The 14,671-nt window shown below is 47.0% G+C and overlaps 1 protein-coding gene across 3 annotated transcripts in view; it reads right to left on the bottom strand.

The window, feature by feature from the left end:
* Positions 1-9,559: 9,559 nt before the first annotated feature.
* The window catches only part of Uggt1 (UDP-glucose glycoprotein glucosyltransferase 1), a 108,591-nt gene continuing 103,479 nt past the window's right edge, over positions 9,560-14,671 (bottom strand). For 2 of the 3 annotated variants that reach the window (XM_075980480.1, XM_075980481.1), the window contains one exon: positions 9,560-13,740. In XM_075980480.1, the coding sequence (XP_075836595.1) occupies positions 13,715-13,740 (26 nt within the window). In that variant the 3' untranslated portion in view covers positions 9,560-13,714. The remainder of the gene's footprint in view (positions 13,741-14,671) is intronic. The other variant, XR_012911353.1, reaches the window with a different exon arrangement.

Below are 14,671 nucleotides of genomic sequence, written 5' to 3'. Positions count from 1 at the left end.
TGTAGGTATACGTGGGGGGGGGGGGTTTGCTGGTCAGAGAACAACTTTGTGGAACAGCTCCTCTTCTTCTACCTTTCCATGGGTTCTGGGGATCAAATTCAAGAGTCAGGATTGCACAAGTGTGCTTTCACTAGCTGAACCAACTTGGTCCTCCTGCATGCTTCTTCGTCCCACCAAAATTAACCATCATGGAAACATTTTGCTGAGGATTTTTGCATTATTGTAAGATACACTGGTTCAGTCTCCTTCTTTGTTATGGGTCCTGCCTGGTTTCTCTCTCTCTCTTTCTCTCTCTCTCTCTTTTTCATTTTTGTCAGTTTTGATGGTTTTCATGTTTATAGGAATTTGTTCCTGCAATTGTTGCTGTATATACTTCTCTAAAAAGTAGGCGGTAGGAACTGAAGAGCTGGTTCAGTGGTGAATTTGCTGCTCTTCCAGGACACTGGAGCTCAGTTCCCAGTGGTGGGTGGTTCACAACTTCCTGATACTCCAGTTTCAGAGGGCCTACTGCCCTCTTCTGGCCTTCATGGGCACTGCACTCATACATGCAGTCCCACATACACAGACACAGAAATAAAAAATACATCTTCTAAAAAATAGGTGGTACTGTTTCCTTTTCTAATTTTGATTATTCGAATATTCTCTCTCTCTTATTCTCTCTCTCCCCCTTCCCCCAGCACACACCCGCTCTGCTAAGGGCTTTTGCAATTTTTTTGATATTTTCTAAGAAGTAATTTTGGCTTCATTGATGTTTATTCCTCCCTTGGCATTTTATAATCATTTCATTACGACTGTCAGCTGGGTAGCAAACTGACTCCAGAGACTTATATCCGCCAGGCAAGTGCCCTTCATTTTTAACATAGGCTGTATTTATAGCTACCTGTTTTGTTAATCCCAAAGATGGGAAGAGAAAGACCAAGTCATTGTGGCCAACTCAATTAAAGCAGGAAATTAATTAAAGCAAGCTCTTTTATTCCTGTACAAGGGCTGCTCCCCCTAAGGCAGGGCTTGAGAGGTCAGCACTGAATGTGAGAATGACAAGATTTGTATTGCTCAGGGGTGGGGAGGTTCCAAATGGGGCATTTGAGGGGCAAAATAGGGCCGGGTACAGGGGCAGAATATATAAGCATCCTGAAACAAAGACGTGGTTGGAAGGAAACAAAACAAGGTGGTCCTAAAACCTTTTGAAACAAAGGCAGGGCTGCAATATGGTTATAGACAACTTTTTGAAACCAAGACATGATTACCATTCCCAGAACAGGCTGAACAGAATCATTTGTAGTTAAGGTTACAGGAAGGGCATAGGCCAATCCTTGAGAAACAGCGGCTTAATTATAAACAAGAAGGAACCTAGTTTGCCTTTGCTATCAGATGGCTTTTGAGCCTAAGATGGAGGCAGGCTGGTTCTTCACTTTCCGTCTTAGAGTTGCATCCTGAGAGTCTTACATGCTCTATCTTCACTTTATATACACCAATGCATTTCCGAATTTCCCTTTTGATTTTTTTCTTTGATTTGTTGGAAAAGAATATGTTGTTGTCAGGTGCTCAGGATGAATCCTGAGGTCCTAGCTGCGAAGGAAACTGAGGCAGGAGGACCACTCCAAAGACAACACAGAGACGAATTAAGATACCTGGAGCTTTGCCTGGATTGAGTTGTACCCAAGCCCCCTCCTCTAACAAGGCACATGGCAGCCTCACTCCTTCTGCATTGACTGTGTGCACACAGATCCTCCTCCAAACACTGAACCTGGCTTCCTGGCTTCACCAGAGCCTCCCTGAGCCCACACTTTCAAAGGGCTATGTGCACTCTCTGAAAAATGGTGTAGATTTCTCACCCCTAATGACAATCAAATTGAGACAGTTTCTAGTTAGCTTTGTTCCCAGTGTTCACACACGGTGAGGCACACTGTCCTTCAGACGAACTTTGAGGTAGACTCCCCTATTCAACATCTTAGGCCTCTGTGTAGTTGCCATGAATATGATTAAGATAATATGCATTATGAGAAGGAACACTGCAGTATGGATATGTGACCTAATCTATCAATCAAACTAAGGAGTCACCCAGACCAAACCTTTAGTAACTATCCCCTCCTAAACCCCATACGAAGAGGCCCTAGGCTGTAGCCTGGGCCCTAGAGCGTCCTTACCCACACGGCCCTTCAGTCTGGATAGCCAGTCTGTAACTTCCTCTATTGCTTAACTCGAATCAAGTTGTTTTGCTTCTTCTACAAATCTTCATGAGCCTTTGTTTCCAATTCTTTTGGATAAGAGGCCAAGAACTTAGAAACTTCTGCTCTGACCTCTGGCATCAGCTTTAGTCCAGGATGTTAAGGTCAATCAGAGTCAGGTAGAAAAGGAACCATTTCAACAGACCAAGATAATTTTCACTTTGGGTTGAAATTTCCAGTTTTCCCCTTCTACTTCTGATTTCTAATTTCATTCCACTTTGACTGAAATATATGTCACACAGTTTCGATTTTTGTTTTGTTTTATTGAGACAAGACATGATGTATTTCAGGAGAGCCATACACTTGCTCAGTAGCCAAAGCTGCCCTTGAAAATGCCGGATCCTCTTGCCTCTGCCTCCCCAAGCACTGAGATTATAGGTGTGCACAACGGCACCTGGCTGATGTGGTAATGGGGACAGAGCCCAGAACTCTATGCATATTCAGCAGGCATAATGCCAGCCGTGCCACAGACCAGTCAATTCAACTTTTCGCAATGCATAGAACCTTTAGCGTTTGAAGAGATGGTGCAGGAGTGGAGAGCACGGGCTGCTCTCACAGAGAACCCAGGTTCCGTTCGTTCGCTGCATCCACCTGGCAGCTCACAACTGTCTGTAACTCCAGTTCCAGAGGATCTGATGCCCTCTCTGGCCTCTTTGGGTACTGTGCTGAATAGTTTTGTCAACACAGCTAAAGTCACCTGAGAGGAGGGATCCGGTACAAGTGTATTTTCTTTAGTGATGGATGGAGTAAGGCCCAGCCCATTGTAGGTGGTGCTATCCCTGAGCTGGTGGTTCTGTGTCCTATAAGAAAGCGGGCTGAGCAAGCTATGAAGAGGAAGCCAGTAAGCAGCACTCCTCCATGGCCCTGGCATCATCAGCTCCTGGCTCTAGGTTCCTCCCCTGTTTTGAGTTCTTGCCCTCACTGCTTTCAGTGATGAACAGTGATGTGGAAGCATAAGTTGAATAAATCCTTTCCTTCCCAAGTTGCTTTGGTCATGGTGTTTATCACAGCAATAGAAATCCTACCCAAGACATGTACTGCACATACATGTGGAACATACATACATAACTGCAGGTAAACCACTCATGCATGAACTAAACTAAGTCTTACACACATACAGATGTTCTGAAAAGCAGAGGGCTCCTTGTTTGCTGTGTCTAAGTAGCTTTTACTATCACTAACTAGCTTTTACTATCACTAACTAGCTTTTACAATCACTCGGTCCTTCTAGACCCTTACTGATCCTCTGCCTGGATATTCTATTCAGTGTTGAAAACAGGATACTGAAGCTACTCAGTCATCTCTACAACTCGTTCTCCCCTTGGTTCTGTTCATTTTCACTCTGTATATTTTGGTGCTCTTCTGCTAGGGGTGAATCTATGACCTCACACACCTGAGGCGAGCATTCGCCTGCTGAGCCACACCCTCCAGGCGGTTGAATTTTTTTAAGCATACCATTTAACTCCTTTATTTCCTTTACCATAAATTCTTTTCGGGTTGTTTTTGTTTCTTAAGACAGAGCCCTACTTAGCTCTGGCTGCCTTGAACTCACTATGGAGCTGAGGATGGCTTTGAACTCGTCATTCGCCACGCCTCCACCTCTCACACAGGAGTGTGCCCCAGACCCAACTCCTTCACTGTATAATTTTATTATCTTATTTCTCTCCTCCTTTTTGAAACAAGACCTCACGTGCTCAAACGTGAAAGTATCTTGCTGCATCCTCCTAATGCTGGGCCTGCATCCTCCTAGTGCTGGGCCTGCATCCTCCTAGTGCTGGGCCTGCATCCTCCTAGTGCTGGGCCTGCATCCTCCTAGTGCTGGGCCTGCATCCTCCTAGTGCTGGGCCTGCATCCTCCTAGTGCTGGGCCTGCATCCTCCTAGTGCTGGGCCTGCATCCTCCTAGTGCTGGGCCTGCATCCTCCTAGTGCTGGGCCTGCATCCTCCTAGTGCTGGGCCTGCATCCTCCTAATGCTGGGCCTGCATCCTCATAGTGCTGGCCCTGCATCCTCCTAATGCTGGGCCTGCATCCTCCTACTGCTGGGCCTGCATCCTCCTAGTGCTAGGCCTGCATCCTCCTAGTGCTGGGCCTGCACCACCAAGCTTGGCTCGTCTCTCTAAGCCTTCTGACAGATGGCACCAGAGCATGGCGCTGTCATCATTGTTGCCACTGTTGAACAAAGGTGTCTTTGCTTTCTCAGGGTCCCACCAAAGCCCGCTAAAACACACCAAGCTACATCTGTGCAGATCGTCAGTGTCCACGCCAGCACCAGGATGCAGACCACTGTCTCTGCACCCACAAGGCATTTAAGACTGCGGTAGATCCCTGCCCACCTCTCTCAGAAAATGTCAGGAGTGTTTTGGTGTGGGGCAATGGCTCAGTGGGTAAAATATTTGTTATTTGGCATGGTGACATGAGTTCAAATCCCCATTACACATATAAAGCCAAACTCAGCAGCTGGAATCTGGAACTCAGTGCTCCTATGGGGATGTGTGTGTGTGTGTGTATGTGTGTGTGTGTGTGTGAGAGAGAGACAGAGAGAGACAGAGAAAGAGACAGAGACAGAGAGACAGAGACAGAGAGACAGAGAGGAGAAATCCCAAGAAGTTCACAGTCCAGCAAGCAGCAGCAAACAGCAGTGTCTCAAACAGCAGACAGAAGATGAAGAACAACCCTCAAGGTCATCCTCTGACCTCCACATGAATGTACACATACAAAAGACCACACATGCGTGCACGACACACACATAACACACACACACACACACACACACACACGTGCTCAAAAATAGAGGAAAAAGAAAATATACAAGTATTACCATCTATCCCTTCATGAAGCGCCCCCTAGTGGTTGCCAGTGCACAAGCTGCTCCAGGGCTGCACTTGCTCTTGCCAGGTCAGCAGGCAACTCAGCACAAGGTCACCCCGGGATTTTTACGTTCGTATATTGCAGACCATCACTCCTCCACGTATTTTTTTTTCAGTTGTATGTGTCTGAGTGTTTTGCCTGCATGTATGTCTGTGAGTCACTATGTGGGTGCTGGGAATCCAACTGAGGTCCTCCGGAAGAGCAGCCAGTGCTGCTAACCACCGGGTTCTCTTCAGCTTCCTCCTCCACATATTTTAAAGTCACATCACAAGTGCCATGTAACGACCCAGTGACATCATACTATCTGTGGTCTTGGGGTGCTAAAGTACACTCTGATTTTTGCACAATTAGAAAACCACCTAAAAACTGTTTTTTTTTGGGGGGGGGCAGCATCTGACCTTGAAATCACTATATAGCCGAGGTTGACCCTAACCTTCTCCACAGCCAGAGTGTGGGATTGCAGACGGGCGTCACCTCGTCAAGTCCAGGACCTCATGTATACAAGGTAAGCACCCTACCAACTGAGCTACGAGCCCAGGCATCTAAGGGGTAAGTTTTCAGAACGTATCCTAATTCTTAAGCAGCATCCAATTCCTAATGATTTCTTGATAAATTAACTTTTATCAAGATAAACTGGACCTGCTCTGGTATTATCAGTCTTGAAACAGAGTTCACTCTATTAACAGAGCCAAGCATCAGCTTCCTTATTATTGGTGGGATGGCATCTTCCCTCTAACCCGGGCTGGCCTCAAACACATGACCCACACATCCCGTTTGCTTCAGACACCTAAGTAATGGGATTCTGGCTGTGTGCCCCTGTGTGCCACCATGCCTGGCTATTGTTTGGTGTATTTCTCTTATTTCAACCTATTTTTCATTAATATTCTTTTTAAAATTAAATTTATATATACACGAGTGCATGTGTGTATGTGTCTGTGTGTGTATCTGTGTGTGCATGAATGTCTGTGTGCATGTATTTGTGTGTATCTGTATTTGTGTGAGTGCATGTGTCTGTGTGAGTGTGCATGTGTCTGTGTGTGTGCGTGTGTGTGTGCGTGTCTGTGTGTGTGCATGTGTCTATGTGTGTGCATGTGTCTGTGTGTGTGCGTGTGTCTGTGTATGTGTGCATGTGTCTGTGTGTGTGCGTGTGTCTGTGTATGTGTGCATGTGTCTGTGTGTGTGCATGTGTGTCTGTGTGTGTGCATGTGGGCTCCTGTGGAAGTCAGAAGACAACCTTTGGGCTTGCTGGCTGTTAGGCCTGTCTACAATGTGGGATCCCAGAACCAAATCAGGTTTGATGGCAACCATCTTTACCCACTGGCTTAATATGCATCCTTAAATTGATTCTAAGAATCCTGTCTGAAAATATTGTTTAAGGCTGGTAAAATGTAATGGAACTTTAATTTTTCATTTTAATGGTTATTATTTAGCTATTTGTTTTCTATTCTTTCCCTTTTGTTCTTTTCTCCTATTATTTTTGTCTGGAATTTATTATTTTTATTTCAAATGATGTGCATGTGTGTGCAAGTCCCCTTGGGTCCAGAAGAGGGCGCTGATCTCTTGAAGCCAGGTTTATATATGTGCTTATGTACCGTCTGATGTGGGTGACTGCAATCAAATTCAGGTCCTCTTCGAGAGCACTGCCCTCTCTAACTGCTGAGCTATCTTTCCAGCCCCTGGGGAAATTTACTTAACAGTGTGTGTGTGGGGGGGGGGGCAATTCTTAAGTTGCTTTTTGTTGTTTTGTTGCAACAATGAGAACAGTTTAATGACTATGTGTGACCCTCTTTATATGTTTCTAAGAAGACGGTGCTGGGGGCTGGAGAGATGGCTCAGCGGTTAAGAGCACTGACTGCCCTTCCAGAGGTCCTGAGTTCAATTCCCAGCAACCACACAGTGGCTCACAACCATCTGTAATGGGATCTGGTGCCCTCTTCTGGCCTGCAGACATACACACAGACAGAATATTGTATACATAATAAATAAAATATCTTTTAAAATCATCAGATGCTAGATGATGGTGATGCACCCCTTTAATCCCAGCATTTGGGAGGCAGAGGCAGGCGGATCTCACAAGTTCAAGGCCAGCCTGGTCTACAAAGCAAGTTCCAGGACAACCAAGGCTACAGAGCTACACAGAGAAACCCTGCCTCGGAAAAAAAAAATATTAGACAACAGGGTTTGGGAAATGGCTCGGTAACTAAAGTGCTTGCTGCAAAAGAAATCTTCAGCCAGGCATACGCAGTGGGAAGTGGGGAGCCAATCAGACCTCCATGTGTGCACGGAGGCATCTCTCTCTCTCTCTCTCTCTCTCTCACACACACACACACACACTACAATCATTAGAACAGAACTGCCAGCAGTTTCTGAAATAGCTGACATCTGTACTATGTGTTTATGCAAACTGAACGTTGAAGATAACCTGCGTCCCACAGCAGCAAACATGTAGCTAAGACCTAACCAGATAAACTAGTGCGTCCACTTCACTAGTACTAGTGTCTTGTCTTAAAGAAATGGTGTGGTGGTCTGGACAAGACAGTGGGAGATGCCAGAGCTATGAAACAGCTGCCAAAATGGGCGGCACGCAGGGAGTGGAGCCAGCCCACGAGATGGAGGTATGCTGCAGGCAGCAAGGCTGGAGGGGAGCAGACACCAACGCCTTTTGACCTAGGATATGGAAGTAGAGAACTGAGTGTCCCTTATGGGTTCCAGCATTGCTTTTTTGGTTCAGTATTTTCTCACTGTGCCGATTCCTCCCTTTTAGAACAGTATATTCTGTACCACTGTATGTTGGAAGTTTGTAACTTGCTTTTAGATCTAATAGAGGGTTACACGTTGCCTTGAGTCTCAGAGACCTGCAAGCAGTGTTGAAAGTCTATGGGGACTTTTGAACTGCAGCATGTGGCGGCCTCTAGTGCTGATGCCGTCTGGGGCGTCTCACAGTGTGGGCTTGTGAGAGGAATGGTCCCTGAAGGCACCTGGCCATTTATAGTTCTCGCTTTGTTTCTTGTTTGCAGTCAAAGACATGAGCCCTGAGCTTCTGCTCCAGCCTGCTGCTTGCCATGAAGGACTCCCATCCCTCCTGAACCTTAAGCCCAAACAAGCCCTTCCTTTTGTAAGTGGCCTCTGTCATGGTGTTCTAGCGCAGCAATAGAAGAAACTAATAAAATGATAAAACTGTATGTATACCAAACAATGTTTTAAAATAATTATACAGTTTATTATCAATAAATGTCTGGTGTATGTACCAATTTGAGTATTAGGGCCACATGAATATTGCTCAGGCAAAAGGAGTCTAGAATGAAAACCATTTGGAAATCTCTGAGCCCAAGGTGAGTTAGGTTAATGGACCTGCAGCTAGAAGAACCGACAGCTATCACATACCGTGCTGACAATCATCAATATAGTTGTATTTCAAATCTTCACACTGTGAACCTTGAGTACACATATATTTAGAAATTAAAACTTTAGGCTAAAAATATAAATGTAGGAGACATTAAGAGTAATAAGGAATCAACAAGGAAAGTCTAAGAGGCCGATTCCTAACCTAGGGTTTGCTAACTAGCTCACCTGGAGAGTTCCAGAAACAGAAAAGTAGATGACTCCTGAGGAACAGAAGGTGAGGGTGTCCTTACAACCCCCTCAAAAAAACCATGTCAAGTCAGAGTCCAGTTTCAAGGTCCGGAACTGTCCTGGTCCCAGACCAGTCCCCGTCCTGGACAGCTCAGCGAGATGCACACGGACTCTCTTGAAGTCCTTCACCAACACAGGAAAGCTCCCACTTCTGTGCCGGCCTTCTATTTAAGCACTGTTTCCCTGGCCACCAAATCCCTCCTCCTCTTGACCGCCACCTCAGTAAGGACACTTCACACACCAGTCTGAAGTGTGCACCGATTTCGGAGGGGCAGGACGTGTTCAGCTTCTCCTCTGCCCCAGAGCGGCTCAGAGAACCGGCAGGGGGCAGAACCCACATGCCTCCTGAGGAACTCAATGAGGAGGCCTGCCAGAGGCCTCACCCCACTGCCTCTCATGGCACTGCCAGGGCTGTTTGCCATCCAGTGACCCAGAGCTGGGGGCCTGGCTGCTGGCCCAAAATCTGAAGGTCTAGCTACGGCCACACCTTCAAGGTTTGTGACAGGTGAAGGGTTAGACTGTCCTCTACCAATCTACTCTTCACGCACACGCACACACACACACGCACACACGCGCGCACACACACGCACGCACACACACACGCACGCACACACACGCACGCACGCACGCACACACACGCACGCACGCACACGCACGCACACACACACGCACGCACGCGCACACACACACACACACGCGCACACACACACACACGCACACACGCGCACGCACGCACACGCACACACATGCACGCACGCACGCACGCGCACACACACACACACACACACACACACGCACACGCGCGCACCTTAATGACCAACCAGACAGCTGTAAAGAAGAGAGGAGGAGTTTATTGTGTTGAGCAGAGCTTACTCTCATGATAAACCAGCATCCTTTGGACTAAGACATTCACAGACATTAATTAACCTCATACCAAGTGAGGTGTTGGTTTGAGTGGAAAGTTGGACATGGTTTCTTTAAACACCCTAAGTTTTGTCTCCATTTTTCCTTTTTTGATTGGAAAACTGAGTGCTTGGGAGTCTTTTGTTCCAAACTGCCAACCTTAGGTTAGTGTGGTTTGCATCTGGTTAAAGGAATGGTGCCCATTTCTCTACCGAGCTCAATGGGGACGTAAGGCAGTGCAGAAAGCACGGGCGGGAAGAGACCATGGCTCCAAGCCCTACTCATGAGTCACAGACCCTCCACATTGCGAGGGACCCAGGACACTCAGGAGAGGTCTCCTGCTTTCCTTCCCCGGAGCATGTTGGTGCTTGGCGCGGACTCTGTCACCTGCTGCTATGAACTGTCAGCACTCGCGGGCACCATGGGAAGGAGAGTCTCTGCCCAATTCACTGGCTCACCATTGCTATGAACACAGAAGGGCTCTTTCCGTTACTACACGGACAGACAGACACCAGCGATGGAGGAGAAATGGGAAATTTCAGTAACTTCCTGAGTGACAGTGTTTAATGTGCTTGGACTTGATCCGGCGTGTGAAAGTCCTCAGTAAGACTTTCCTCGTTACCTTAAGGCAGAGAAAACAGGAGCTCAAGACTTCCAACAAGAAAAAGTGCTAGCTTCCTAAACAAGAAACACGACGAGCCATCTGGTTGACTCTGGTCGTCACACAACATCCCCAGAAAGTTAAGTACCCAGTAACTCACGAAGAAGACGGAGCCTGAAGTCACATTTAGGAATCGTGCATAGACCATACTCCACATCACCAAGCCACTTCCCACTCGACAGCCTTCCTTCCGTGAAATCTACCCAGCAAAGTGGACCAGAGCGCCCTCCCAACTCCTCAGGCAAATGATTTCTTTTAATCATGCAGGTCTAAGAAGAACAACTTTAGAAAAAGATTTAGTCATGGAGGAGATAGGGACAAGAGGAGCGACTTCGTACTCCTGACCATGTGAGAGCTATCTGACAGTTCTAAATCACGCCAGTCAAGTTGACTTCCTGTTTTTCTCTTCCTTCTTTATCTCTGGGCTCTTGGGGTATCATCCGGGGACTCAGCCTGAAACCAGATGACACACATCAAGCAGAGCCTCAACAAGGTTCAGAACACAGTTTCAAGTAGCATCAGGAAATATGGAGCCTGCTTCTGGCCAGACAGGCCCAGCACAATGCATGTGCACCTGGAGACAAGCATGCTCATCAGAAAGGCAGCTTCCGCCAGACTAACAATGTCAACATCTTATGAAACCAATACACCACCACTCTCAACTAAACCCATGATGCTGGAGGGCTGGGCCCTCACAGTCCGGGATGCCAATCAAGGGCCGCTTTCTGCAGAACACAGACTGACTCGCACTGGCTCATGTAATTCTGACGAGTCACAGTTCACCCTACCCTACTGACTCAGAAAGCAAACTTTCTACCTCTATATGACAAGAGGTCAAAAAAACTATATATGTGCATGCCAAGAACAACAGTGAACTTTCCAGAAGCTTGGACAACCCATGTGATCCGTTATCTCCTGCTCTTTCCAGTCACAGCCTGCTTTCCCATGGAGCTATCAGATGAAACCAACATGGACACCTTCCCTGGGGCACTTAATGGCAGCATCATTTCTGGGGCATTTGCTAAATTTGTTGAGATGAAGCTGGAAGCAAGGAAGAAGCTGGCAAAGGAGGGGCCCAGACAACCTTAGAAGCAAGCTGGGTCTGGCCTATCCAGCATCAACTATGGCTATGACTTACGTCAGGGTGGTGACACACGAGGAACCACAGAGGACACATGAACGACTTGGTAAAAAGAAGGAAACTGGCCACTGGGCTAATAGTAAAAAGCATACCCCCGTGACCTGATTCTTTCCTGCTCATCGCGGAGCACTGTGTCCCTGCCTCCAGTTGGGGACAGCAGCAGTGGCATCCCTGAAAACTTAGTACAATGTGGACAGAAGCCTGAACAAAGGCTGGCTCTAAGTTAACCTTTGGATTTGAAAATAGGGGAAAATTAATTACTTGATATGTGTGGTGAAATCTTTAAAGTTCATGTCGCAATATACAGTGTGCTGATGTCACGTACTAGCTAAGAAGCTGGCTACAGAACATGTTTACCTCAAAGTGTCCTCCAAGGCCCTTGGTCTGGGGATGTGAGGCCCCCTCTAACTTCATGACAAAACAGTTCAATAGTCCAAGAGTCAAACATGACATCCTTGAACACAGCTGGGAAGTAATTCATTCCCAGACACCTTTCCAAGGTCAGAGGACTCAGCCATTGCTTGGCCCGCCATCTACGCGCCTGCAAGCTCAGCTGGTTTCTGCAGGATGTTGTGAGCACCGAATCTGATGATGCTGTTTTTAGTTTTGCTATTTGTTCTTTCACTTGTGTCCTTACCTGAGGGTACACTCTGCTCTGCCCGGGACACTCACTGGGGAGTTTCTGCTGGTTGTGTGAGCTCCCGATAGATGACGCGTTGCCATCTCTCTCTATGTATTACTTAATAATGGCCCATTCAAATCCCAACTATGGCTACTGTAGATCATTCCTCCTTGGAAACACACGTATTACCTAGCTTAGATGGGCAAGGACTTCTGTGTACTCACTCTTCATAGTCACTCTTTCTGAGGGGGTGGGGGTGCAATGCTGGGATGGAACCCAGGGCCTTGAGCTTGCTAGACAAGCACTTTGTCTGCCATTGAGCCACACCCAGCTCCCTTCTTGTTTTTAAAAGGCAGGTTAAAGAGGAAGAACAGCCCCTGTGAGCTGGAAGGCAGGTCAGTACCCAGAAACCCTCTCTGCTGCAGATCCCTGACTCCTGGACAGAGATGACACCAGACACCTGTACAGCCAGGGTAACAGTGTGTCCCCGGCTCCACAGCCCAGGCTGCTCCCGCCCAGGTGAGGTTGGGCTGTGACTGTGGACACACACAAAGCAATGACGGGGGCTGCTTCATACAGCAGCAGTTACCTTAGAACGGTACTGGGCCTTGGACGAGTCTCCAAAGCTAAAGGCAATCACAGAGCCAAAATGAAAGGGAAACAGACAGAGTATAGGAAACTGAGTTCCAGAGACAGTCATTCCTCGTCATAGGTCTGAGAGCAGAGCGAAAGGAAAGTCCAAGGCCAGTCTCCTGGGTCTGAGAGAAAACTACGGTGGCCATCCAGATGGAGGCTGAGCACACTGAGATGGGTCACTGAGGGACTCAGTGTGCCTGTGCCCAGCCAGGAAACTGATAACCGACAGTTTTTTACAAAGTAGGAAGAAAAAGCAAACATTTTCATAAATATAAAAATCGTTTACAAAACAATTATGTAGAAAGTTCACTGGGAATAGAATAAAGCTTCCTTTAAAGTCAGCCGCAGCAGACTGAAAGAGAATGGCCAATTTTTTGTCTTCTTCCTTCGAACACCACATAACTCCCCCCTGCCTGTCATCTCCACAATCCTCATCCAAACAGCCCCAGTTCTCCTCAAGACCGGTTTCTTAGCAACTGAGCCAACCCTGAAGACACATGATTATCGGCTGGGCTCAATAACAATGAGCCTAATGCTTGGGAAGAGAATGTGGGGCACGAGATGGGAGAAGCATGTTGGCATAGACCTTGAGGCAGGGACCTTGGATGAAACATCTGCCGGCCTGACCTGGTGCAGGGTGGGCATCTGCAGTGCAGCAAGGGCTGCAGGTAAACTGAGGTAAGGAAGAACATGGTGGCTTTTCTGGCCAGCTTCTGAGCCAGTGCAGCAATGTGTGCTCTTGGACGTGGGCACCAAAGGACTCAGCTTCCTTCAGTTGCTGCCACCATTTCTCCCTCTGGTGTGAAGAGAGTCCCAGAAGATCAGCCACTTGTCTTCCTCTGAGGTACAAATCCAACAGAGCCTTAGCCCCAAAGATCCAGCACCCACTGGGGTGCAGTAGTCTAAATCAATAGGTGTGGACATCTGCCCAGTCAGTTCTTCAGCAGTTGTATCGACAGATCAGAAAAAACCATTTAGTATAAAAACTGTCAGATGGTGGGATTTCCCATCTTCCTCCAGAGATCATAATTCTTCATGTTTCTCAGGTTCTATGGAAAAGAACAACAGAACATAAGACTCACGTCATAATCACAGCATGAGCACTGTCCACAGCACACCCCACGAAGCTCTCAGATGGAGTTAGAGAAGCTTGGGGTTTGGTATTTTTGTATTAAAGTTTGAAAGCAAACATAAGAGAAAGGACATATTTTCAGTTTTAAGAGTTGCTGACTCGCACTGTGGCTACATTGCTTTCACAGGGGCAGTCCTGGCTCTCAGCCAACATTTGTTCTGTGTGCCAGGGTAGCTGTTTTCTTTGATCCTTAAACTGTTTTAATGTTACTAATTGATATGGAACAGTAATGCAAGCGTCTTCCTATGTATTGTTTTTGTCTTGCATTGAGTTATTTAAGAGCACTCTCACAGGAGCTGCTGAAGGGGAAGCATTTTCTTTCATGTGTGCACACGGGTGGGTCAGAGGAGAACTGTGTGGAGTTGGTCGTCTCCTCCACTCTTACATGGGTTCTGGGATCAGACTCAGGTCATCACTAGGTTGGGTAGCAGGCACCTTGCCCACTGAGCCCAGCGGTGCAGGATCTCAGAGGCTCCCATTAACAGACATACTGCTGCTTTTGAGCAAGGGCTTTCCAGACCCACAGCTTCTGCAAGGTTCATTCCCCAGTCTTACCACTGTCTCCTCTATGTGCGGCATTATCAATACATCAATATTTTTTGATATAGCAGTTACTAATGGTGACTCTAACTTGATTTCTGCCTCCTTATTTCTATGTGGCTTTTCTTTTGAGTAGTTTGCTCATATTCTTTGCTCATTTATCTACATATATAGCTGTATATCATACGCATGCTGAGCCCACAAAGGCCAGAAGAGGGCATCAGACACCCCAGAACTGAAATTACTGTCAGTGCTTTAACCATCTCCCACACCAAATCTGAGTTGTTTTTATGGTGACTGTGTGACTG

Source organism: Microtus pennsylvanicus, chromosome 7 (assembly GCF_037038515.1).
Source record: "Microtus pennsylvanicus isolate mMicPen1 chromosome 7, mMicPen1.hap1, whole genome shotgun sequence".
In the NCBI taxonomy this organism is placed as follows: Eukaryota; Metazoa; Chordata; class Mammalia; order Rodentia; family Cricetidae; genus Microtus; species Microtus pennsylvanicus.
This window is presented reverse-complemented; position numbering and strand designations above follow the sequence as displayed.